Source organism: Oncorhynchus nerka, linkage group LG11, assembly GCF_034236695.1.
Source record: "Oncorhynchus nerka isolate Pitt River linkage group LG11, Oner_Uvic_2.0, whole genome shotgun sequence".
Taxonomy (NCBI): domain Eukaryota; kingdom Metazoa; phylum Chordata; class Actinopteri; order Salmoniformes; family Salmonidae; genus Oncorhynchus; species Oncorhynchus nerka.
Genome location: NC_088406.1, coordinates 51182222 through 51208897, shown reverse-complemented (window position 1 = coordinate 51208897; position 26676 = coordinate 51182222). Strand labels below are relative to the sequence as shown.

General features: G+C 42.4%; 1 protein-coding gene and 1 long non-coding RNA gene across 3 annotated transcripts; both read left to right on the top strand.

The window, feature by feature from the left end:
- Window positions 1-706: 706 nt before the first annotated feature.
- LOC115137657 (uncharacterized) lies at window positions 707-5420 on the top strand. Of its 2 annotated transcripts, XR_003864824.2 has the most exons (5): window positions 708-1216; window positions 1357-1760; window positions 1905-1973; window positions 3108-3181; window positions 3360-5420. It is a non-coding gene; the product is annotated as an uncharacterized LOC115137657 (long non-coding RNA). The 2 variants fall into 2 exon arrangements; XR_010465099.1 differs by having other exon boundaries at window positions 707-1216; window positions 1357-1973.
- Window positions 5421-6124: 704 nt separating this feature from the next.
- LOC115137093 (putative lipid scramblase CLPTM1) lies at window positions 6125-26174 on the top strand. Its single transcript, XM_029673137.2, has 15 exons — window positions 6125-6283; window positions 11920-12047; window positions 13254-13374; window positions 13680-13838; window positions 13915-14032; window positions 14125-14210; window positions 14314-14434; window positions 14617-14861; window positions 15038-15131; window positions 15252-15379; window positions 15550-15612; window positions 15697-15792; window positions 15898-16033; window positions 16395-16562; window positions 25144-26174. The coding sequence occupies exons 1-15, from the start codon at window positions 6140-6142 to the stop codon at window positions 25413-25415; spliced, it is 2079 nt and encodes a 692-aa protein (XP_029528997.2). The 5' UTR covers window positions 6125-6139; the 3' UTR covers window positions 25416-26174.
- Window positions 26175-26676: the final 502 nt, after the last annotated feature.

Sequence of the window (26676 nt, the reverse complement as noted above, 5' to 3'; positions counted from 1 at the left end):
CCATACTCCTTTCTGTGATCTTTTCTTTTCTTCTCTCAGTCCTAAATTCTAATTTGATGCACAGATGTTATTTTATGTTCCTGACTGATCCATTTATTTCCCATTCATAAATCAATGAGTAGATATTGGAGTAGACAACCATTATATGTCAAGGTAAGGCCTGGTAATAACTTTTCAAAGGTAACCATGTGTCTCTTTCTCCCTGTGATTAATATGTCACAGAGCAGTGAGCACCTTAGCACGGAAGGACACTTTTATCTTATTCCACACTTGACAAAATTAAAATAAATGTGTTTTTTAAAATTAAATCAACAGACTAACTTTAAAATCATTCAATGCTCTAATAAAAAATGCTCTTATCACAATTGAACATTGTTTGTAACAATGTATATAGCTAACGTTGCATGACTTTGTTACTAAAGTAACAATATGGGCTTTATACCATGGTTTATGGCGCGACTACGTGGATACAGTTAGTACTTCCATCATTTGGGTGTGGCACTTTCACCAAAACCCAGTTTTAATTCCAACATTGATGATTGGTTACTAATCATGAAAGTCCCCCTCCGTCAACATCATTGGCACCCAAAATGCATTTCTTCCTGTTACGACGTCTTAGAAATGTGCTACCCAATTGGTCAACCTAAATACCCACCCGACATTTTAACGACATGACTGGTTCACTGTGTTTGTGGGCGGGTATAAATTTCCAGAACTGGAAGTAAGCAGGATCTGTGACGTCGTTGAGGGAAACAAACCAACCACCCCGTTCACTGAGATTATACAGCACATGGTACCTGAATTGATTTAATAAAAAAATACCCAGTGAACTGATAGTAGAAATTTGTTTACAGAGATCGTCAAGAAAAGCGCAAAAGAACATGTAAATATTTGTGAGGGACCAAGCTGGAACTGGAAGGACTCACGTTAGCTAACTTTGTGTAACTTGCTGAGTGCGTGCTACTAACGTTGCTATTTCAAAACTTCAACTAGTTGTGTGCTATTTAATCGGGTAAAAATGCTAGCTAACTGTTGTATTTGATGAAGTGGTTTTTGTTGCCTGAGTAAATTAAACGCCGGTGAAACTAAAGCTTGAAAATGGACAATGGCGTGATTGATCACCAATCCCACGGTATCGGTGCGTTTGACCTGTACCATCATTTCGTTCGAGGGGAATAAACGATACAATAGGGGAAACACCATCGCCAAATTCAAGGTAGCTAAATTATGTCGGTCATGTCTAATTGGTCTTCGTGCCTCTGAAACGTAATAATGTATTGTCCCTCTTCCTGCTGCCATTGCAGCACAGCTTGTGGCCATGTGATGCAGTTTTTCACAGTCTACGTTTTCCTCCAGGGTAAATTGGAGATGGTTGTGGGTACCCCGGCCTCCATTATGGAACTACAGCTTTTCTTCAACACCACCGACAAGTTCAGAAGCTGGACGACAACCAGGCCCTGCTAGGTTCTTACCCTGTGCATGATGACTGCAAAATGAATGTACTTACTTCTGTGTTCTGAAACACTGCTCACATGACACCCACAGGGTATGTCCCCTGTTTAGTATTGTTCACACTGGAGTAAGTTGGGATCTACTGTTGAATCTGTCTCTTAACCCAGGGGTTCCCAAACTTTTTCACTCTGGGCTCCCTTTCCAACATTGGGGAACATCCTGCGCACGCCACGCCTATTTCTATGGGCACAAGTGCGGTTCATGGCACACTGTTCACACCCCTCTTATTGGTGGAAAGAATTTTGCAGGTGAAGCTTATTTCCTGCTATTTTACACATTTTGTCATATGGTGCAAATAATAATTTGCTGTTTTTCTTTTGCAATTCTATACATTTTGCCACGTCTGTATTTGAGTGACAAAAAAAATATCCATCGACTCTTTTGCGGCACAGTCGATGGCGTGCCGGACCTCGGGCTAGAAGGTCGAGGGTCTGAGACCTGCTCCCTGCTGTTTCATTACAGTACGTTTAAAGCCAGGCTGAGACCCCTGTGCCTAACCCTGCTGACCCCTTACGCCCTCCACAAGTGATTGCAACACTCACATGATTGCTGACCACAGCATGGTTGGGTATAATTTGTGGAACGTTCTGGAATCTGTTCAATAAACTTTGTAAAGTACAAAGTTGCCAAGCAACAACGCATGCAAAATAGCTGAAATAGGCATCAACTCACCACATACACTACCGTTCAAAAGTTTATGGTCACTTAGAAATGCCCTTGTTTTTGAAAGAAAAGGAAAAACATTTTGTCCAATAAAATAACATCAAATTCATCAGAAATACAGTGTAGACATTAATGTTGTAAATGACTATTGTAGTTTGAAACAGCTGATTTAAAAAATAGATATAATTGATGGAATATCTACATAGGCGTACAGAGGCCCATTATCAGCAAGAGCCAGTTTGCGCTGTTTTGTGAAGGGAGTAGTACACAGTGTTGTACAAGATCTTCAGTTTCTTGGCAATTTCTCACATGGAATAGCCTTCATTTCTCAGAACAAGAATAGACTGATGAGTTTCAGAAAAAAGGTCTTTGTTTCTGGCCATTTTGAGCCTGTACTTAGCACAGTTAGCACAGTTTTCAGCTGTGCTAACATAACTGCAAACGGTTTTCTAATGATCAATTAGCCTTTTAAAATGATCAACTTGGATTAGCTAACACAACGTGCCATTGGAACACATGAGTGAAAGTTGCTGATAATGGGCCTCTGTACGCCTTTGTAGATTTTCCATTAAAAAATCAGCCTTTTCCAACTACAATAGTCATTTACAACATTAACAATGTCTACACTATTTCTGATTTAAAAAATATATATATATTTTTTTAATGGACAAAACATTTACTTTTCTCTCAAAAACAAGAATTTCTAAGTGACCCCAAACCTGAACGGTAGTCTATGTTCTTGAGAGATTTCTGTATTTCATTTTAAATCAATTTGAAATGTCTAAACAGGTTTTCACTTTTTCCATTATGGGGTATATGGTTGAATTGTTTTAATCAATGTTTTCGGGCTGTAACAAAACAACATGTGGAATAAGTCAAGAGGTATGAATACTCAAGGCACTCCTTCCAACAACTTATTTTCTGTCTTGCAGGTATAGTAGATTTCAAGCCAGGTCATTGGATGGGAGTGAAGTATAACGAGCCTCTTGGGAAACATGACGGGCAGGTGAGGGCAATGGACGTAATTTTGTGACGTCATCACATGGTGTCTGACATGTTCACTGTTTAGAGGTACCTTACATCTTGACTTGTCTTTCTGGTAATAAACCTGTGGGGAGGTGCAGACCTGGTGAGTTTCTCTGTCATAAATGTACTTGATATCTCCACTCACTCTTTCCTTACAGTGTGAAGGAGAAGTGATACTTTGAATGTGAGAACAAGTACGTTGCCTTTGTCAGGCCCCGCACAAAGACCGTGGGGCACTTCCCAGAGGAAGACTTTCACCTGGACGAGATGTAGGACTGTGATGCTGTCACCCTGTCAAGGGGTGTGGGCAGATGGGTTCAACATAGACCTCCAGTCTGATTACGAACCCGGGGCGAGGGACAGTGTCATTGCGATTAATAACTTTATTTTGTTATGTGCTGGCCAGGGAGGTATGGGTTGGACTATAGAGAGCTGCAACTGGGGAAGGAGGCAGTATCACCTAGGACCGACTCTAGCATATGACATCTCTTGTGGCACAGCGGTCTAAAGGCACTGCATCTCCGTGCTAGAGACGTCATGACAGACGCCCCTAGCAACAAAAAAAATAAAAGTGGAATTTACTGTATATTGAATGAGGAGAGATAAGAAAAGCACAATGTTTTTGCATTGTTACAAATACGTTGTTGCTGTATTTAATGTAATGTCCTTTTATTCGGTGGATGTAGAAAGCAAGCGTTTCTAAAATTGATGTCCTCAGAATTTTGAATTGAACCTGAATTGCCCGTCACATCCTAGATTCTATATGAATAGGCAGTCATAAAAATCACAACAATGTTCATCAAATGTCAATTATCATCCCAAGCCAGGGTTCTATCAAACTTCCTAAAATAAATCCCATGCTTTTGAATGCAAGAATTCAAGCAACAACAACATATCTATTTGTACTACTGACCAGTGGCAAAATGTTCAGTTTATTTGAATATCTGTTAGTTCATTGGTTATTGTACCATAGAAGCTGTTTGTTTTTGTGTGTCGTGTCCCTGTTTTAGATTCTGGAAACTTACACTGCTTCTAACACCTTAACACAACCACAAGGCTCTCCAGAGGATTGTGCGGTCTGTACAACGCATCACTTGGGGCAAACTACCTGCCCTCCAGGACACCTACAGCACCCAATGTCACAGGAAGGCCAAAAAGATAATCAAGGACAACAACCACCCGAGCCACTGCCTGTTCACCCCGCTACCTTCCAGAAGGCAAGGTCAGTACAGGTGCATCAGCTGGGACCGACTGGGGAAAAACAGCTATCTCAAGGCCATCACAGACTGTTAAACAACCAACACAGAGAGGCTGCTGCCTACATACAGACTTGAAATCATTGGCCACTTTAATAATGTTTATATCTTACATACTCTTCTCATATGTATATACTGTATTTTATACAATGTATTGCATCTTGCCTATGCCGTGTGGTCATTGCTCATCCATATATTTATACGTACATATTCTTATTCCATCCCTTTAGATTTGTGTGTATTAGGTAATTATTTTGGATTTGTTATATATTACTGCATTGTCGGAACTAGAAGCATTTCGCTACACTCGTATTAACATCTGCTAACCATGTGTATGTGACCAATAAGATTTGATTAGAATGTCGAAACATCAGTTGTGCACTTTTTTTTTTTTTTTACCTTTATTTTACTAGGCAAGTCAGTTAAGAACAAATTCTTATTTTCAATGACGGCCTAGGAACAGTGGGTTAACTGCCTGTTCAGGGGCAGAACGACAGATTTTTGTACCTTGTCAGCTCGGGGATCTGAACTTGCAACCTTTCGGTTACTAGTCCAATGCTCTAACCACTAGGCTACCCTGCCGCCCCATTGACAGCATACAGTTCAAACCGGCTGCCCAGGTGGTGACAATGCACTTTTCATGTAGATATCACGTCTTGTCTGAGCTTCATTGTACTAATCCTCATCGCCACTTCTAACAGTTTGACTCATGAACGCATGTGATCTGTCATTTGTTGTGTCACTCCTGGTTGAGTGAGTTTCGTAAGAGAGAATGTGGATACAAAAGCAATTGAATCATATGTTCCTTTTTTTTATTGAATTGTATTTTTCCCAAGATGTTGTCAGCAACTAACATGCCCAGAGTTGTACAAGATTTGCCATCTGTTTTTATGAAATCTCAAAGGTGTTGATGTGCCAAAGTGTAATGGTATCTTATGCATAATAAACGTAGTATTACCAGCAGATGTGGTGATCAAGGTGTATTTGACCGATTCTTACTCGAATTCACCATTAGCAGGACAGATATAAAGTAGCTCATGCATGGTGAAAAGAGATGACTAAGAGATCTATAGTCTAGGCAGGGGTTAAAGACGACGGTCATCACACGTATCCCGAAACTGTCAGGTTGCAGTGGGACACTGCACAGGAAACTGGACAGTGAACCCCTGACAGGGAAGGAATATGGTCAGTGGTGGAGAAAATATACTCAATTGTCATACTTTAGTGAAAGTAAAGATACCTTTAATAGAAAATGGGTGAAAGTCACCCAGTAAAATACTTGAGTAAAATTATTTGGTTTGAAATGTAAGTAAAAGTATAAATCATTTCAAAAACAGATGGCACAATGTTCTTCTTTTTATTTATGGAAGCCAGGGACACACACATAATTTACATTTGTGTTTAGTGAGTCCGTGAATTGGACCATTTTCCTGTACTTTTGATTGTCAGGAAAATGTATCGTGTAAAACTTTTTTAGGAATGTCGTGAAGTAAATGTAAACGTTGGCTAAAAATATAAATGGTAAGGTACAGATACTCCGAAAAACGTCGTTACAGTATTAAGTAAAACATACTTTAAAGTACTAAAGTATAAGATCACTGAGTTACAATAGGCACAAATACAGTAAAGAGAATGTGGCAGATATAACACGCCGCGGTCTCTATTGTTTAGACCAACAGGGGATGACTTGCTTCTTTGCAAAAAACATCACGTTGACGTACCAATCTGAACTCACGCGAGGACTGCGATTTCATTGCCAGTGTGCGACAGAGACAGCGAAGATGGCGTCGCAGGAGACCGAAGCTTCTCCGCAAACCAACGGCGAGGTAAAATGAATGAAATTGTATGACTGTCTTCAATTTGTGACTACTAATAGCGGCATATGGTTAACTCGAGAGGAGTGAGTGGCACTGTAGATATTGAATTGTGATAATTTCACACGAGCCTCTGACGTTGTCAATGCCGGTCGGTTTAAAAACGACCCCCTGCCTTTCACGATGCGTTTATTACTGCATCTTGCAAGGTAGCTGTTATTTTCTGATAAACTAACATTAGAACTGTTGACAAACCTATTTCTAAATCAAATAATGAGGTCGGTACTTGGGGAAACAGATACACGTCATGACAGTATATTATTGGGTTAGCCGGCTTTAAATTAGTTAACGTTAGCTAGGTATTATTAGCTGGCTAACTAGTTAGCTACAAGTGGCTAGCTAGACTGACAATGCTATTTGGTCGGTGTATGTAGCTATCTCACGTTAGCAGATTAATTTGCCATACGGCTTTTTTCAATGGACTAACGTTATTCCTTGACTGACTAGACTAGTCTGCTGCCTATCATTATTGATTGACTGGGTGCGAAACGAATCACCGCCCGTCACTGATAATATATCGATGTGCTTTCTAGATTTGCTGTAGTTAACTAGTTATGGATGTTACATCTTGTTATTAACTAACAAGCATATCCGACCTGCTTATTTACAACTGCACTTGGGTCAGACAGGCCACCTGTGTATATTAAGAGACAGCGGAGCTGGCGCAAAGTATGGGTTGAAAACCCACTGTACCACAATCCAGGGATGAGAAATGTGTTGAATTATCCCATTATACACCGAGAAGATTGAATGACAAATAGTTTTTCCTAAACTGGTCTCAAAGCGTTTAGTATTATTCTGTATGTATACCCGATACGCTCCATTTAGTATGATATGTTACCATGTATGGTACGTATTAATTTGTGGATGTCTTTCACCCATTTCGCATGATATGTTAAGAATTTGCTCGATTTACAGTATGTTATGAAATCTGGCTAGGCGGCTAACGTCAGCTAGGCTAGGCGGCTAACGTCGGCTGGGGGTAGGGTTAAGTTGTTAAAGTTGCAATTAGCTAAAATGCTCAAGCTGTCCATGATGACAACTTGCTAGACATTCTTATTATATGCCCATCCACCCCGACCAACCACCCTTTGAATTGTTTCCTTAACATATATTAATTTGAGTGTCCCAGGTTTACTGGGGAACTCAGGCTGTTTTTGGAAAACTGCACTTTTCATCCTTAGCAGAAGCCACATTAGCCATTTTGGAATTGCAGTTTCAGACAATCAGCTCTTGTTCAACGGAGTTGCCTTTCCATAATGGCTGCTGTGGATATCCCTGGCTATCTTAACCCTGAGACGCCGGCTAAACTACACAGGAAGCCTGCAAGAGGTCGGATCTGCTGGTTAGTTGTTAGCTAACTATCTAGCCACTTCATGTCCAAGCTCCATGGGTTCCTTTTGCAAATTTGAGGAACATTTACCTGTGTGACAATTTTGGTTTCGGCAGAGGAAAAATTAGTATTAATTTACACCTGACATTGTTGGTCTTAGGTAGAAAAACATGTTTTGCTGGTAAATCAATTTTTTTAAACCTTTATTTTACTAGGCAAGTCAGTTAAGAACAAATTCTTATTTTCAATGACGGCCTAGGAACAGTGGGTTAACTGCCTGTTCAGGGGCAGAATGACATATTTGTACCTTGTCAGCTCGGGGATTCAAACTTGCAACCTTTCGGTTACTAGTCCAACGCTCTAACCACTAGGCTACCCTGCCGCCCCAATGATCTTTTCTTATAGTGATCATGGAAACTGCACATTTTTGGTTAAAATGTTCTACTGTCGACAGAACAAAATACTCCAGACATGGGCAATTTTTTTGTTGTCTAACCACATTTCCATCTACAGTTTTATGTGAGTAAAATCATGACAGCTGTAATGGAAACCGGAAGTTTTGGTACAATTTTATGAATGCCGACAGACTAGGGATGTTAACCATTAATTGGTTAGCAGCCGAAAATACATTTGTCCGGTAATGCTTATCGGTCTATAGGTGCATTTGCATAATTGAGTGGAATTAAATTGGTGCGTGTGTATTTTCAATTTTGTCATGCATCTTTTTTTATCACACATGCACAGCATACGGAGGCTAGAGTTTGCGAAGCGGAGTAGCCGATCACCTGTCACACACAGTGCAGGAGAATAGCTCCTCAAAAAGCCCGTGCTGAAGTGAAATGTGCTTTGGTAAGCACAGTAATTGCTCAACAAATAACTAAAAGAGCGTACAGCCGTATATTTCTTTGAAACTTCAATGTTTTACTTTGAGTCATGTCTTGCCTTGCTTCAAAGTAGCCTTGCGAAAATCCATTCATAGAAATGTGGGGGCAATTATTTTATAAAGACTTCCTCATGCCATTAATGAAAATGGCCCCCCTGTTCAATTGGTTTTCATATCAACTTTCTTTCGTTGTCCAGAAGCCAAAGGCACAATCCTAGTCCTGTTAGAAACTCATCCTAGTTGTTGCTATTAGATTCCCCCTCTTTCTAAGTTTCTAATGGAGATTTTCATCAAATCTAATTTTATTGGTCACATGCACATGTTTAGCAGATGGTATTGCGGGTGTAATGTAATGCTTGTGTTGCTAGCTCCAACAGTGCAGTAATATCTAACATTTTCACAATATACACACATTTAAAGGAATGGAGTTAAGAATATAGCAATATTTGGATGGGCAATATCGGAGCGGCATAGACTAAAATACAGTAGAATAGAATGCAGTATATACATATGAGATGTGTAATGCAAAATTTGTAAACATTTATTAAAGTGACTTGTTCCAGTTATTCAAGTGGCCGGTGATTTCAAGTCTATGTATATAGGGCAGCAGCTTCTAATGTGCAGGGTTGTGTAACCAGATGGTAGCTGGCTAGTGATGGCTATTTAAGTCTGATGGCCTGAAGATAAAAGTTGTTTTTCAGTCTCTCGGTCCCAGCTTTGATGCACCAGTAATGACCTCGCCTTCTGGATGATAGTGAGGTGAACAGGCAGTGGCTCGGGTGGTTGTTGTCCTTGATGATCTTTTTGGCCTTCGGTGTAGTTGCCATACCAGGCGGTGATACACCACGACAGGATGCTCTCAATTTGTGCATCTGTAAAAGATTGAGGGTTTTAGTTGTCAAGCCAAATTTTGGAGCTGTTGCACAGTCTGTCTGGATGGACCATTTCAGTTTGTCAGTGAAGTGTGCGCCGAGGAACTTGAAGCTTTCCACCTTTTCCACTGTGGTCCAGTCGATGTGGATAGGGGGGTGCTTTCTCTGCTGTTTCCTTAAGTCCATGATCAGCTCCTTTGTTTTGTTGACGTTGGATGAGATGTTATATTCCTGGGCCCACATCTCCATGGAAGGCTGTCTCGTCATTGTTGGTAATCAGGCCTACCACTGTTGTCGTCTGCAAACTTGATGATTGAGTTGGAGGCGTGTGTGGCCACGCAGTCATGGGTGAACAGGGGGTACAGGAGGGAGCTGAACACACCCTTGTGGGGCCCCTGTGTTGAGGATCAGCGACGTGGAGGTGATGTTTCATAACTTCCTAAGTTCAGGACCCAGTTGCACAGTGCGGGGTTCAGACCCATGGCCCCAAGCTTAGTGATGAGCTTGGAGGGTACTATGGTGTTGAAGGCTGAGCTATAGTCAATTAACAATATTCTTACATAGGTATTCCTCTTGTCCAGATGGGATAGGGCAGTGCGATGGCGATTGCATCATCTGTAGATCTATTGGGGCGATAAGCAAATTGAAGTGGATCTAGGGTGTCAGGTAAGGTAGAGGTGATATGATCCTTGACTAGTCTCTCAAAGCACTTCATGATGACAGAAGTGGGTGCTACTGGTCGATTGTCATTTGGTTAAGTTACCTTTGTTCCTGTACCCAAGAAAGCAATGGTGGACATTTTGACGTATGTGGGGACAGCAGACCGGGATAGGGAGAGATTGAATATGTCCAGCCAGCTGGTCTGCGCATGCTCTGAGGACACGGCTAGGGATTTCTGGGCCGGCTGCCTTACGAGGGTACAGGAATAATTAGACTTATGGATGCCTCCCGAAAGAATAAATGTTTTGTTTTCGAGATGATAGTTTCCGGATTCGACCATATTAATGACCTGCGGCTCGTATTTCTGTGTGTTATTATGTTATAATTAAGTCTATTTGATAGAGCAGTCTGACTGAGCGATGGTAGGCACCAGCATACAAGCATTCATTCAAACAGCAATTTAGTGCGTTTTGCCAGCAGCTCTTTGCTAGGCTTCAAGCATTGTGCTGTTTATGACATCAAGCCTATCAACTCCCGAGATTATGCTGGTGTAACTGATGTGAAATGGCTAGCTAGTTAGCGGGGTGTGCGCTAATAGCGTTTCAAACGTCACTCGCTCTGAGACTTGGAGTGGTTGTTCCCCTTGCTCTGCAAGGGCCGCAGCTTTTGTGGAGCGATGGGTAACGATGCTTCGAGGGTGGCTGTTGTCGATGTGTTCCTGGTTCGATCCCAGGTAGGGACGAGGAAAGGGACAGAAGCTATACTGTTATACTGGCAATACTAAAGTGCCTGTAAGAACATCCAATAGGCAAAGGTATATGAAATACAAATCGTACAGAGAGAAATAGTCCTAGAATTCCTATAATAACTACAACCTAAAACTTCTTACCTGGGAATATTGAAGACTCGTGTTAAAAGGAACCACCAGCCTTTATATGTTCTCATGTTCTGAGCAAGGAACTTAAACGTTAGCTTTCATACAGGCACATATTGCACTTTTACTTTCTTCTCCAATATTTTGTTTTTGCATTATTTAAACTATCATTATTTATTTGAGGCTAAATTTATTTTATTGATGTGATTATATTAAGTTAAAATAAGTGTTCATTCGGTATTGTTGTAATTATCATTATTACAAATAACAAATAAAAATTGTCCGATTAATCGGTATCGGCTTTTTTTTGGGTCCTCCAATAATCGGTAATAAATATTGAGGGTCTTATTCTGTTGATGCTTTGCTGCCGTTTTGATATTTTGAAATCTTGCTCTTTTGTCCATAATAATCTTATTATGTAGGCCATACACGCAATACCAGATTGGGCACATTCTATATAACACAACATTTAGAGTTGAAAACGTACATGGGAATTGAACAGCAAAAGTCATGTGCACCATGTCATCATGCACAGACTTTTATCCAAAACTAGTCTGTTTGATGGAAACGTCTCTGGTGGGAAAATGTACATATTTTGTTTAGGCAAAGTTTAGAATATTCACATTTTTTGCAAGCTACACTCTCCTTTATCAGTAAACTGTTGTCTAGAGGGCATCCACCAAGGCAAGATTGGGCAAGTTTGCTATTGATAGCAACAGTTTTTGTGACAACCAATGGAAATGCTATGGAATCCCATTGAACTTCTGTTTTTTTATGCAGTACATGGAAACTTATGCTGAAAATGTGCTATTTATTTGCACTATGCTATGTCATCAGGCACAGCTTTTCATCCGTAACAAGCCAGTTTGATGGAAAAAACCTGTATCTTTTTAGTCTATAATTAGCTAGTGGAAGGAAACCTATTTTTAGGATTCCCTGATTGATCTATTGTGTGTGTGTGTGTAGGTGAGCAGCAATGGAGCTGTTGCAGCCGTGGATGCCCAGGCTGTACAGACTGCTACTGGGGACCCTGCACCGCAACAGCCGGCTCCACCACCCAATGCATGGTCGGTCATAAAAGGAGTCCTCTTCAGGTGGGTCAGAGATGTGTGTACACACACACACACACACACACACACACACACACACACACACTGATATGAATAGACAATAGACAGCCCCTGTTTACTTGAATGTGGGATGTGTTTTTAAGTAGTAGGGTTGATGGTAAGGCAATCCTTGGGGGCCTGGGGGCCATGTCATTCACCTAGAGTGGTCTGCTATTTTAGGTCTGTTAGAATCAGGGTGGAGCTCAGTCCCATTACAGCTCTACCGACCCGCAGTCAATTAATTTACAGTGCCTAATAGATTCAAATGCAGGCTTTGTAATGTGGTGTCATATCAGGGGATTGTTGCCGAGACACATTGCACTCATTAGAGAGAAACCAGTTCACACTTCAAGACACAGGGTTTAAAGTGATAGGGAGGCAACCTTGGTTGTTGATACAATGACTAAAGACCTTCATTCAAGTCATGCACACCAGCAGCATTTAATTAAATGAATCTCGGAGGTGTCTTAAAGGTGTGATTTTGTTTAACTTTCAGTGTTTGCTAGATGATGATACATGTTCTCAACCTATTGGAATCACTATACTCTGCTGGTCTTCTCATGAGTGGAGACCAGAAACAGAGTGCTGGGGCCAGCGAGGGGTTAGAACGACATGAAGGTGCATTAATGAGTACCAGGAGAGTTGGCTCCTATCATAGAAGCAGTACGGTGTGAGAGTGTCATACTGTTGCAACACATTCCCCTAGAGTATTTCAGTCAGCTGATTACTTGAAGCTCAAAACAAGATGTCAAACTTGGAAGAAGCCCCCGTTGTTGTGAGCCTGACGGTGGTAGCTCGATGGGATACGAGACCATCAGATTAGGCAACAAGGTTCAATCCTTTCCAACGTCTAATGCTAAATATATATATATATATATATATATATAAAAACAACCGCTTGTCTTTATCTCAACCTTTTTGTTTCAGACACACACACTTACTTTACGGTAGATGCTAAGTGGGATCGTTGGTACTACCCTAACATTAACCCTTACCTTAACTGGTTTAAGTTTAAACTTCAATGGGGTGATGTCAGTTGAGTGGTCTCAATCATAGAAGTATAATTATGTTTCTATGGTCCCAAGCATCCCACTTAGTAAAATGTGTAGTGTAAAGGGATTTTTCAAAATGTTGAATTGGTTTCAATTAGACTAAGCTGACCTTCTCTTCCCTTGTCCTCGTCCTCTGCAGGATCTTCGTCATCTGGGCCATCAGCAGCTGGTTCCGCAGGTCCTCTACACCAGACCCAAGTACCCCAGCAGGGGCACCGCATTTACCCAGCCGAAACCTTTTCCCCAAGGAAAGCCTCATGGTACGCCAACCTTTTCGCACCGTTCTGCATAAGCAATTAACCCCAGGTCATGTGACTATTGACTTCCTGGTTGACCTTTGGTCTGTGCCTGCTGCTCATTGTAGGTTCTCTGGGTGAACAGCTGGTGTCCGTTGACGAGCTTGGTCCTGGCTCGCTTGTTGACTTGCGCTCAGTAATTTAGTGCACACTGCCGGACAAAGAAGCTGTGCCACAGCAAACAACCACCCAAAGTAGTACCATATGGGCAAATCAATAGGAGAACATGACGGAAATAAATGTTAACCTGTTTTTCCTTCTGTCCTCAGGACCTGTATGTGTACATCTCCCAGGATGAGGTCTTCTCTGACTTCAACGACACACAGTCCCTGTTCTGGTTCCATAGAGACCTGGTCTACGGAGACTGGAACACTGGAGACGAGGGGGACGGCTGCTATGAGCACTCACTGGACCTGGACATCCAAGAGGTGAGAGGGGGAGACTGGGGAGGGAGAGGTAATAGTAGGATTTTCTAATCTCTCTCTCTGATCCTATGTGCTACAGAAGGTGCAAATGAATGGTTCCCTCTACATCCACGTGTATTTCACCAAGACCGGATTCCACCCAGACCCCAAACGCAAGAGCCAGTATCGTCGGCTAGCAACAGTCCATGCCACGCGAAGTAAGTAACGGACAAACACCGCCTACTCTGGTGCATGCATGACCTTTTCAAACTAGTGTGTAAGTGGTTTGACTCCTCTTTGACTCTTTCAGTGCTGAACAAGTTCAAACGCAGGAAGTTCGTGAAGACTAAGAACCTGCTGACGGGGGAGACCGAGACCGACCCGGAGATGATCAAGGTCAGATGTGTTTACCATGATTCATAGACCTCATTCCTTTTCAGTCCGTAGACCCAGTCCACACAGTATTGACTGACTGCCATTCCTCTTTCCTCTCCCCCAGCGAGCGGAGAGCCACGGCCCAGTGGAGATCATCTCCCACTGGCACCCCAACCTCACCATCAACATGGTGGACGACCATACAGCCTGGGTCAAGGGCTCGGTCCCCCCTCCACTGGACCAACGTAAGCTCTACCCACCTATTCTCACGCTTCTCAGTGGGTTATACCAGAGCATGTACTAGGAGAGTTGAGATCTACTGCTTTTTTACAAAAATCTAACTAAAGGTGAAATGCCTTTAGTTACTGCTCTATTCTGGCTGTCTCATTTTCTCAACCCATTATTTTTACCCTTCCCAACCCTACAGATGTGAAGTTTGACACGGTGAGCGGTGACTACTATCCTATCGTCTACTTCAACGACTACTGGAACCTGCAGAAAGACTACTACCCCATCAATGAGAGCCTGCAGTCGCTGCCTCTGCGCCTGTCCTACTGCCCGCTGTCCCTGTGGCGCTGGCAGCTCTACGCTGCCCAGAACGCCCGCTCACCATGGAACTTCCTGCCAGAGGACACCTACGAGCAGTCTGACGAGGACCAGGACTCTGTCAAGGTCAGGGGTTAGAGGTCATAGGCCGGGGCAGGGTGTAAATAGAGAAGGAGATATAGATCTCGGTTTTGCTTTTGATCCTCCAATGTAGCACATCTTAGAATCAGACTGGTCCCGGAGTCTAGACTCCATGTTGTTTCCCTGGTAACAGTTGCTAAGGAACTGTGTTGTCTCTGTAGGTGGCCCTGCTGGAAACCAATCCGTACCTCCTGGGCGTGACCATCGTGGTCTCCATCGTACACAGCATCTTCGAGTTCCTGGCATTTAAGAATGGTGAGCTCGCCGTGCCTCTGTTCCCACAGCTTAACTGCCTATTAGAAGACCACTTTTGGATTATATGTGTTCTACGGTGTGGTAGAATGTTGTTTCTATACTTGTGTGTGTGTGTGTCAGACATCCAGTTCTGGAACAGCAGGCAGTCTATGGAGGGTCTCTCTGTGCGCTCCATCATCTTTGGGGTGTTCCAGTCCCTGGTGGTGCTGCTCTACATCCTGGACAATGAGACCAACTTCGTGGTGCAGGTCAGTGGGTTTTTCATTTATTCTCAAAAAGGATTAAATAAAGACTTGTCACCAGACCCTTTGTAATGTCACTCATCACGGCAGGCTCTGTACGCATGTCATTCATGACCATTGTACTATAGCAGAGAGGTCCCTTTACTAATCCCCATCTCGTGTCCCATAACATCCAGGTCAGCGTGTTCATCGGCCTGCTCATCGACTTCTGGAAGATCACCAAGGTCATGGACGTCAAGGTGAGATGGACGACGGGTATTTCAATGCGTTTTGGTTGCACAAATGAATCCCTGTTAGCTCATCCGGATGTGTCTCCTCCCCAGTTGGACAGAGAGAACAAATTGTTCGGGATCCTCCCACGCTTATCAATAAAAGACAAGTCAACGTACGTGCAGTCCTCCACCAAAGTCTTCGACGACGTAAGGAAACGCGTCAACGCGGCACCACCATTCTCTCTTCATTTACCGCTCGCATGGACAATCTTGTACTGATGGTTTTTGTCCTGTCCTCTTCCCTCTGCGCAGATGGCCTTCAAGTACCTGTCATGGCTGCTCTACCCTCTGTTCGGGTGCTATGCCGTCTACAGTGTGTTGTACCAAGAGCACAAAGGCTGGTACTCATTCGTACTGGGCATGCTCTATGGCTTCTTGTTAACCTTTGGTGAGTCACTGGTGGTCATTGCTCAGAAGCGTGATATATTTTGCCTGATTTTTATCTGTAATGGGACTGAGCTCCACCCTGGTCTTGGAAAATAATCCTTTCCTCTCTCGTTTTCTATGCTGTGATGATCACATCGCTAAATATCTGTTGCGCAGTCCAGGACAAGTGGCAGTCTATGCCGTCTTAATTCTCATTTACATAGTCTAATCCTTATTGACAGTCTGTCCTAGCAGCCAGTCTAGCTTTATTGATAGTCTGTCCTTGTCATTCTCTCCTAAGTGACTTTTTTTATTAATTGACATTCTGAGAGATATTCTACCCTCAATGATGTGTTGTCGTGTCTGCTTTGTGATTGGCTCAGGTTTCATCACGATGACGCCACAGCTGTTTATCAACTATAAGATGAAGTCTGTGGCCCACCTCCCATGGAGGATGCTCACCTACAAGGCACTGAACACCTTCATCGACGACCTGTTCGCCTTTGTCATCAAGATGCCCATGATGTACAGGATAGGATGTCTCAGAGACGGTGCGTTATTACTCACTGCCCTCCAAACACACATATTTCATACACTTAGTACAGCCTATTCCGGGTTCTTAACAATGACTATCCCGTTGATATATAAAAATAAACTAGTTCCCTTAGGTGTTTTAACGGGACACGTATTCCTACCGAACCGTTTGGTATGGGGACCGCTGTTCGGGCCGCACCGCTGGCCCAAAAGAATGGATTTTAAAACTGATGTACAAAATCAAAACACTAAGCCTGTAGGGAAAGGGGGATACTTAGTCAGTTGTACAACTCACTGCATTCAACTGAAATGAGTGTACCGCATTTAACCCAACCCCTCTGAATCAGAGAGGTGCAGGGGGGGGCTGCCTTCATCGACATTCACGTCATTGGCTGTAGGCTATGCATACTCGGCGTTGTATGCCTCTTGAGTACACTGGCGCTGAAAAAATAATAATTTGGGCTGTTCTGTTAAAACGACTACAGTGGTTCATCATTTAAGAAGTTGCATTATAGTGAGCGGTATGCTGGGACACGTGTCAGTGAGTCGCAGTGTTGGCCATTAATGCTCATTTGAACCACCAGAGGGCGTCTTTATTAACGAAAACACATAGATGCTGATGAACAAATACTGTATACCACTTACTCTTGGATATACAGTATATACTGTACATCATGCCCTATTATAAGGTGGCTTTGATTATTATGTGGATTATAATACATTTACATTTTGTAGGGGGTTGAGGCATTTTCAGTCTTGTTAGGTGAACTGTTATCTTTTGGTCTGATAATTTCGTTCAAGCATTTTATTTATAAAAATAAGTGGAAAAGGAGCCTAGAATAATTAAACAATAAATGAACTGCAACATGTTGGCGAAAGCAATTGCAATCACGGCGGAATGCGACTGTTTTTAATCTGTGCTGTACTATTATTGTATTTGTTGTGTTTTCGAATGGAATTTAAGTTAATGAATTCCCTGCTATCAATCGCCAGGTATCTTAATTCTTATTAGCCAATGCCCATCACGTGATCGGTGTCCTTCTCACAGGCATCGAAGCGTTCAGTGAGGCCACAAGACAGACGGATTCATCGGATCGCGTCCTTATTTAATTTGGAGGCTCATATTGAAAATGTTAGCTCTGTCCGCATGTACTTTTCGTCAGCCAACAGGATGAGTAGGCCTAACGAACAGCAAAAAAACTCTAGCGTATGTCAATCTATAGTAGAAATGTTGACCTCTATTGATCAGCTTGCCCTTTCTGTGCGAGAGAAATATTCCAAACATACTCTGGGACAGTTGTGGGACGCAATAGATCCCAAATGAATACAACCACTGTACATGCATTATTATTTTTTAAACATTTACAAGCAACGAGGCTGATGCAACAGATCCCAATGTTTGCTTAAAATGTTGATAAACTATTTCTTCAATAGTCTCAAGCTCTTAAATAGTCTCAAGCTGTGTTCGAATACCCATACTAATATACTACATACTAAACTCAGCAAAAAAAAGAAACGTCCCTTTTCAATACCCTGTCTTTCAAAGATCATTTGTAAAAATCCTAATTTCTTCATTGTAAATGGTTTAAACACGGTTTCTCATGCTTGTTCAATGAACCATAAACAATTCATGTTTGTGGAACGGTTGTTAAGACACTAACAGCTTACAGACGGTAGGCAATTAAGGTCACAGTTCTGAAAACTTAGGACACTAAAGAGGCCTTTCTACTGACTCTGAAAAACACCAAAAGAAAGATGCCCAGGGTCCCTGCTCATCTGTGTGAATGGGGCCTTAGGCATGCGGACTGCAAAAAATTGCAATGTCCGTACTGTGAGACGCCTAAGAGAGCGCTACAGGAAGACAGGACGGACAGCTGATTGTCCTCGCAGTGGCAGACGACGTGTAACAACACCTACACAGGATTGGTACATCCAAACATCACACCTGCGGGACAGGTACAGGATGGCAACAATAACTGCCTGAGTTACACCAGGAACGCACAATCCCTCCATCAGTGCTCAGACTGTCCGCAACAGGCTGAGAGAGGCTGGACTCAGGGCTTGTAGGCCTGTTGTAAGGCAGGTCCTCACCAGACATCACCGGCAACAACGTCGCCTATGGGCACAAACCCACCGTCGCTGGACCAGACAGGACTGGCAAAAAGTGCTCTTCGCGTTTTGTCTCGGCATCCGGGAAATTTTGGCATAAAAACTATATCCATACTATGACCAATAAACATACTATATACTCAATTCATGTCACAGTGCAGTCGTATGATTATTGGAAGACTGCTCCGATGGCAAGGTGGGTGTTGCAGTGTGCAACAGGCACTAGCCTTTCTCTATCAGAACAAAAGGTGACTCCAGTATGTCGACAGAATCAAGCCATTCGACAATAATGTTCCTACATTATATTTGTCAAACATGACGGGCGTTTAGCCTATTGTGGCAGACCAAGGGGTTTGGTCAAGACGTTTACACAGATCAGACACGGACAGAGTAAGATTAGCTCGGTTTCAAGGGCGTTTATTTAAATAATAAATCAAAAGAAAAGGATAGGTCTCCCCCATGAGACCCTTTCCAGGATACCGTCTTCTGGGCTCCGGGTCTTGCTGTATCCTGTCGGGCACAAAAACTGAACTCCCTCCTTTTACCTCAGGCACCGTCTCCAACTATACGGAAGTCACCTTTCTTCCCCCAGTCCCTTTTTCTGTGTGCTACCCTTCTGGCAGCTTTATGGGACTCGTACAGCTGATAGAGCAATCAGCCAACCACATTCAGCCCCAATTAGTCCTGTCTGGAGAGCCCGTCGAGACCTGGTACATCCAGCAGAGGGAGCCATCGCCTCGTGGTGTAGAATCCGTCTGCCACCAGGCCTCGACGAGTCTCCGAGTGGTGGCTGACCTGCTGTACGCTACATTCTCAGGCGCCTTATGTCAGCATCGGTCCGGACAGGTTGTAGCCAATAAGCATAGGCTATCACCTACACTTTAACATGTACGCTAATTATTTATGTATATTTACAAACACTTGTGTTTTTCATAAGAATAGTTGGGGGGGTTGGCTATTTTGGTTAATGGCTTTGGTGCCCTGGCAGCTATTGAAGGCCGAATGGCCATGACCCTACAATCATGAAATTCCAGGCCTGGCTATACATACATTTTTAGTCCCTAAAAATAGAACTCAACTCGGCAAGTCTATTATCCTGCTGATGGCCCATCAAGGTTGGATGGCTTCTTTTGTATCCCAATAATAGTTTAAAAAAAAAAAAAAAAAAATGTCACCTTTATTTAACCAGGTAGGCTAGTTGAGAACAGGTTCTCATTTGCAACTGCGACCTGGCCAAGATAAAGCATAGCAGAGTGAACAGACAACACAGAGTTACACATGGAGTAAACAATTAACAAGTCAATAACACAGTAGAGAAAAAAAAGGGGAGTCTATATACAATGTGTGCAAAAGGCATGAGGAGGTAGGCGAATAATTACAATATTGCAGATTAACACTGGAGTGATAAATGATCAGATGATCATGTACAGGTAGAGATATTTGTGTGCAAAAGAGCAGAAAGGTAAATAAATAAAAACTGTGGGGATGAGGTAGGTGGAAATGGGTGGGCTATTTACCAATAGATTATGTACAGCTGCAGCGATCGGTTAGCTGCTCAGATAGCTGATGTTTGAAGTTGGTGAGGGAGATAAAAGTCTCCAACTTCAGCGATTTTTGCAAATCGTTCCAGTCACAGGCAGCAGAGTACTGGAACGAAAGGCGGCCGAATGAGGTGTTGGCTTTGGGGATGCTCAATGAGATACACCTGCTGGAGCGCGTGCTACGGATGGGTGTTGCCATCGTGACCAGTGAGCTGAGATAAGGCGGAGCTTTGCCTAGCATGGCCTTGTAGATGACCTAGGCTGCCGAACGATTTACACTTGACACGATCACTTTGCCTACTCCTAATTCTTGCCTTTATATGTTGGCATGCAGAACCTTTATTTAACCTATTCTGATATGTTGATAGGCATTGCACTGAATTGTACAGTATTATGCCTGTTGAGAGGAATTTTGATCATATTACCGTTCATATCAACACACTCCTAACTCCCGTTCAACAACTCTCTAAATCAATGTTTTTATGCGCTACAAATGGATAACTTGAAATAACGTAGGTTGATTTAAATAATCAAAAGCAAAATGTGATTATTAGCCTAGTGGTATTTTAGGCATATGTCAATTAGGCCTGATTTAAAATCATTGTCAAGAGAGAATTTTGCATGTAGGTGTAGATTATTTATGGGTTGATAATTATACGGAAAAAAGTAGAGGTTGCTTAACCAACGTGAGCCGAGGTGTAACCTAGAAACGTGTAAACAGCATTGGAAAGGAAAAGGCACAGCGCTCACTGACCATGAGAAATTGTTTTATTAAGCAAGTTTTAAAACATTGACGTTTCTGCCTTCAGTGGATAATCACAAAGTGAATGGACAAGTTTATATAGGGCAGGGGTGCTCAACTCTTACCCTACGAGGTTCGGAGCTTGCTGGTTTTCTGTTCTACCTGATAATTAATTAATTGCACACACCTGGTGTTCCAGGTTCAAGATCAGTCCCTGATTTAGAGGGGAACAATTAAAAAATGCAGTGGAACTGGCTCCGAGACCCAGATTTGGGATTGGGGGATCTAGGCCATGGGGAAGACAATTAGGGATAACTCTCTTCAGCTGGTGGTGCTCACGAGAGATGTGTGGTAGACTATACAGATTGGTGCTCAATGTCTCCACCTAGTGATGAAATACAGAAGTGGAACCAGTAAAAACAATTGGAAAACTTGGCAAGCTTTTTTCATCTACAGTAGGTGAAATTGATATACAACCATTAGTATATAATTCATGTTTAATATGTTAGGGCTGCTTATGAGGTGTTGACAACTAGGTGGAACTCATGTGACTGGAGAGGCTTCACGCATAGCAAGTTACGGTGTTAAAACTAAACAGTATGTACTCTTAGGCCTACAGCTCAATGGTGGTTATACAATGATACCATACTAAGCTTACTAATGATAATGACATTACTTATTATAGTGATGATCATAATAATTGTAATAATAACAATAAGGAGGTGGGGGGGGAAAGGAGGGTAGAGGAGCGAGAGCTGCTTGCAGATTGTGACTAATGACATGTTGGCTTACATTATTTTTCTGCCTGTTTTGGAACAGTGTACACAACACTATATAAATAAGTAATACCAGAGAGTCGTCTTACAAAAAAAGCCTTTATTACAGCATAGCAAAGATTAAAAACAGACATTTGTGAAATTGCTTTAGCTGACCGTTTTGCAGTTATTTGAGGCTTTGTGCTCACGCAATCAGTAGGCTATTAAACACTCAAACGGGCAACAAAAGCAGCATGTCTTATTCCTGTTGATTTACACTACATGACCAAGTATTTGGACACCTGCTCGTCAAACATCTCATTCCAAAATCATGGGTATTAATATGGTGTTGGTCCCCCCCCTTTGCTGCTATAACAGCCCCCACTCTTCTGGGAAGGCTTTCCACTAGATGTTGGAACATTGCTGCGGGTTCTTGCTTCCATTCAGCCATGCGCATTAGTGAGGTCGGGCAACTGATGTTGGGCGATTAGGCCTAGCTTGCAGTCGGCTTTCCAATTAATCCCAAAGGTGTTTGATGGAGTTGAGGTCAGGGCTCTGTGCAGGCCAGTCAAGTTATTCCACACAGCTCTCGACAAAGCATTTCTGTATGGACCTCGCTTTGTGCTTGGGAGCAACAGGTCTGAAGGACATTCCTGCAGTCAGCATGCCAATTGCACACTCCCTCAACTTGTGGTGTGACAAAACTTCATTGTTAGTGGCCTTTTGTCCCCCGCACAAGGTGCACCTGTGTAATGGTCATACTGTTTAATCAGCTTCTTGATATGCAACACCTGTAAGGTGGATGGATTATCTTGAAGGAGAAATGCTCACTAATACGGATGTAAACACACTAGTCAAACATTTTTGATAAATAAGCTTTTTGTACGTATGGAACATTTCATGGATCTTTTATTTAAACTCGTGAAACATGGGACCAATTACTATACATTTTGAGGTTTATATTTGTATTCAGTGTAATTAAGTGTTTCCTGTATCATCAATTTTCGCCACTATGCACATATCAACATATAGGGAAAGTTGACAATTCAATGGCGCACTGAAGGTTGTTTCAGCACCGTGTACAGCTATATTTTTCAGCACAGGGCCGAGTGATTCACTTGTTTGGGGCTTTCGTTCAAAACAAGTTATACTATAAAGCAGGGTTAAATCAATTCTTTCTGATCATCTTTAGCATACCCAGTCTTTAGTTTGAATTATGCGGATTATAATAAATTGACATTTTTTTAGGGGTTGATGCATTTTTCTTTAGGGTAATTCAGTTCTGTGATATTAAGTTAAATGTAAAACTTTAGAGGACTTAAAGGAAAGGGGGATACCTAGTCAGTTGTACAACTGAAATGTGTCATCCGCATTTAGCACAACTAAGCCTCGGATACATTGCAAGTTTGGCCATTAGGCTACACTTTACAATATGACTCAACTCTGACTGACCGCAGAATCTATCTGTGGTCTAAACTGGCACAAATTGGGATTTTTCACACCTAGCCGAGCTGTTAGACTGTCCCTTGTAAATTAATGGAGGTGTGAATATTTCTGTCAGTTGGCGGGTTGTTCCACATTACAGCTCCTAACACGAATCTGATAATTAATTATGAATAGGATTTATTTTGTTTGCATTCTTTATTGTAACCACAATATCAAATTATTTAACATATACACGAGCAGATTCACTTAGTCAAAACATTTATTTATTAAAGACTATCAGAAAGAATGTCTGTACTTATTTATTTTGATCCAAAGCTAAAAATGAGTGAGTCACTCAGCTTTATGCTGAAAAATAGCCTACTAAATAGGCCAAGCCTAAAGTAATTCATTCAATTGGGCGGCAGGTAGCCTAGTGGTTAGAACGTTGGACTAGTAACCGAAAGGTTGCTAGATCGAATCCCCGAGCTGACAAGGTAAAAATCTGTCGTTCTGCCCCTGAATAAGGCAGTTAACCCACTAAAGCTGAGGTTGTCAATGAATTTGCCAATGCACCATGTATTGCGCTTACTACAGGTCAGGGATAGGCAACCCCAGTCCTCGAGGACTGGTGTCACACCATCTCTATCACAGCTGATTAAACTAATTGCATTCTAAACTGAAGATCATGATTAGTTGATTATTGGAGTCAGGTGTGTTAGCTGGAGGAAAAGTGTGGCCCAGAGGACTGGAGTTGCCCATCCCTGCTACAGATGGACCTACAGAGAGCTACTTAGAAACATTTCACCCCAAAAACATCTATTGGTATTTGTTTCATTCGTATATTGTTGACATAGTCCCACATTTGTTTTGCATGTTAGCAATCACGTTTAAGATATAACTTTTTTAAAAATACAGAAATACAGCCGGTATGATGCGTGACAGCGAGAAGAGAGAAATTACGTTTTTAAGTTAATTTCCTGCAATTCTACACATGCTATTCTAGTAATTTTGCCATGTGGCGGAAAGAAAGAAAATGGCAGTTTTACAGCTAGTTTCCTGCAATTCTACACATTTTGCCATAGGGTGGAGGCAAATGTTTGCAGGTTTTAATATGCTAACTGATGGACAGTGGGCCTCACCCCGGTCAGTAATTCGACCATGCTTACTACAAGTTTAGTTAGCTGGCCGCTAGACTAACTTCTGTTAGTTTTACAGTTTGTTAATTTTACCGTTTGTAATCTATTATTCTAACTCTCAACAGTAAGTTGAGACCTCGACTGAGTTGGTCCATTTGGTCTACAAAATGGTCTGCGGGCCCATCCCTGGTTTACATGAAGGGGAGGAGACCAGGTTAAAGAAGGATTTTCAAGCCTTGAGACATGGATTGTGTAGCTGTGCCATTCAGAGGAGGTGTGGGCAAGATACAGATTGAAGTGCCTTTTGAACAGGTTATGGTAGCGGTGTCAAGAACTGCAGCGCTGCTGGGTTTGTCGTGCTCAACAGTTTCCTGTGTGTATCAAGAAATGTCTACCACCCAAAGGATATCCAGCCAACTTGACACACACTGTGGGAAGCATTGGCGTCAACATGGGCCAGCATCTCTGTGGAACGCTTTTGACACCTTGTAGAGTTCATGCCCCGACAAATTAAGGCTGTTCTGAGGGCAAAAGGTGGGGTGCAACTCAGTATTAGGATGGTGTCCTTAATGTTTTGTACACTCAGTGCGCAATGTCCAAGCCATGTTTTACATATTGACATCACATGCATATTGCACTTTATTTTAGTGTTGAGTAATTGTTTTACTTTATGAAAATGCAACATGTTGGTACTCGTGATGGTGCTCTCTTCAGGCTTTATATGACTCATGATCAAAACAATTGTTACTACAGTAATTGTTAGCGTTTCATTTTCCTGCTGTACTGAAACCGAACCGTGACCCCCGAAACAGCGATATGTACCAAACTGTTGGTTTTGGTGAACGTTACATCCCTAGTTCCCCTGTAATAACTCTGTTTCCCTCCCACAGACGTAGTATTCTTTGTCTACCTGTACCAGCGCTGGATCTACAGGGTGGATCCCAACCGCATGAACGAATTTGGCACCAGCGGAGCGGAACCCACTGGAGTGGACCCTAACAAGGACAGCACAGCGCAGGGGGAGGTCGCAGCCATTGGGGAGGTCGCAGCCATTGGGGAGGTCGCAGCCATTGGGGAGGTCGCAGCCATTGGGGAGGTCGCAGCCACTGGGGAGGTCGCAGCCATAACAGAAAAAGCAAAGGATGAGAAGAAGAACGATTAACCACGACCAACTTATCCGCCTTTCTCGCCCTCGCTCCTGGGGTGAAGAGGACCTGTGGAAACCAGGCAGAGTGAAATGTCATTTGCCAGAGAAAAGAAGTCATTGTATTCTGTCATGGACACCGCTACAAATTTCAGTCTAACTCTCCCTCTTTGTGTGGGGGATCTGCAGCGAATCGTAATTAATGTGGACTTCCTATTTTATTTTTTTTATTTTTAGTTCAAGTGAAGTAAAACAAATGTGATGTACTGTATTCTTTATATTTTGGGTAACAGTAATGATTTGGAGGCCAGGTTGTGAATGTTGGAGGCCCAGTTGAGGGTGGATAGTTGCAGTACATATCTCAGAATTTTCAGATCTTTGCGCCGTCTGTGGATTACTTGTGATTTCTTAAAAAAAAAAAAATCATTCCATGTGTGAACGCAATGTGTCATGGTGGGGAAATTGGTGAGTTGTGCTGGAGGAATCTGGAAGGGTCCAGAACCAAGTGTGACGTGAAGGGAACCAAGATGCACAACCTGTCCAACACTACCCGCGAAAGACAGTCTACCCTCCATTTTAAACAAATGGTCGATGTTCCGAACTTGAACAACAACAAGAAACAGCCTTGTAGGTATTAATAGAAATATATTAATTATGATGGCTTGATTCCTGTTTTTCAGTCACTTGAATTTATTTTGTATGTTCTGAAACTACAGAATCTCGGGTTGTAATGTTAATAATACTGATGTCAAAGTGTCTAGTAATAGCGGATTTAACAATTTTTGCCTGGACTTATGATTTTTCAATTGTTCTACTACATTCACACTCCAAGCAGGACCACCTTGACACACACTTGAGTCGACAAAACATTAAGGACACCTAAGACATTAACGCCCTCAGAATATCCTCAATTCGTCTGGGCATGGATACTACAAGGTGTCGAAAGCATTCAACAGGGGTGCTGGCCAATGCTGACTCCAATGCATCCCGCAGTTGTCAAGTTGGCTGGATGTCCTTTGGGTTGTGGACCATTCTTGATACAGACGGAAAACTGTTGAGCGTGGAAAAACCCAGCAGCGTTGCAGTTCTTGACACAAACTGGTGCGGCTGGCACCTGCTACCATAACCCGTTCAAAGGCATATCTTTTGTCTTGCCCCTTTACCTTTTGAATGCCACACATGCGCAATCCATGGCAAGGCTTTTTAAAGGTTATCAAAACGTCATGCCAGGGTAAGCCTACGCTATACATCAGCCCTTTTTCACCCCAATTTTGATCTT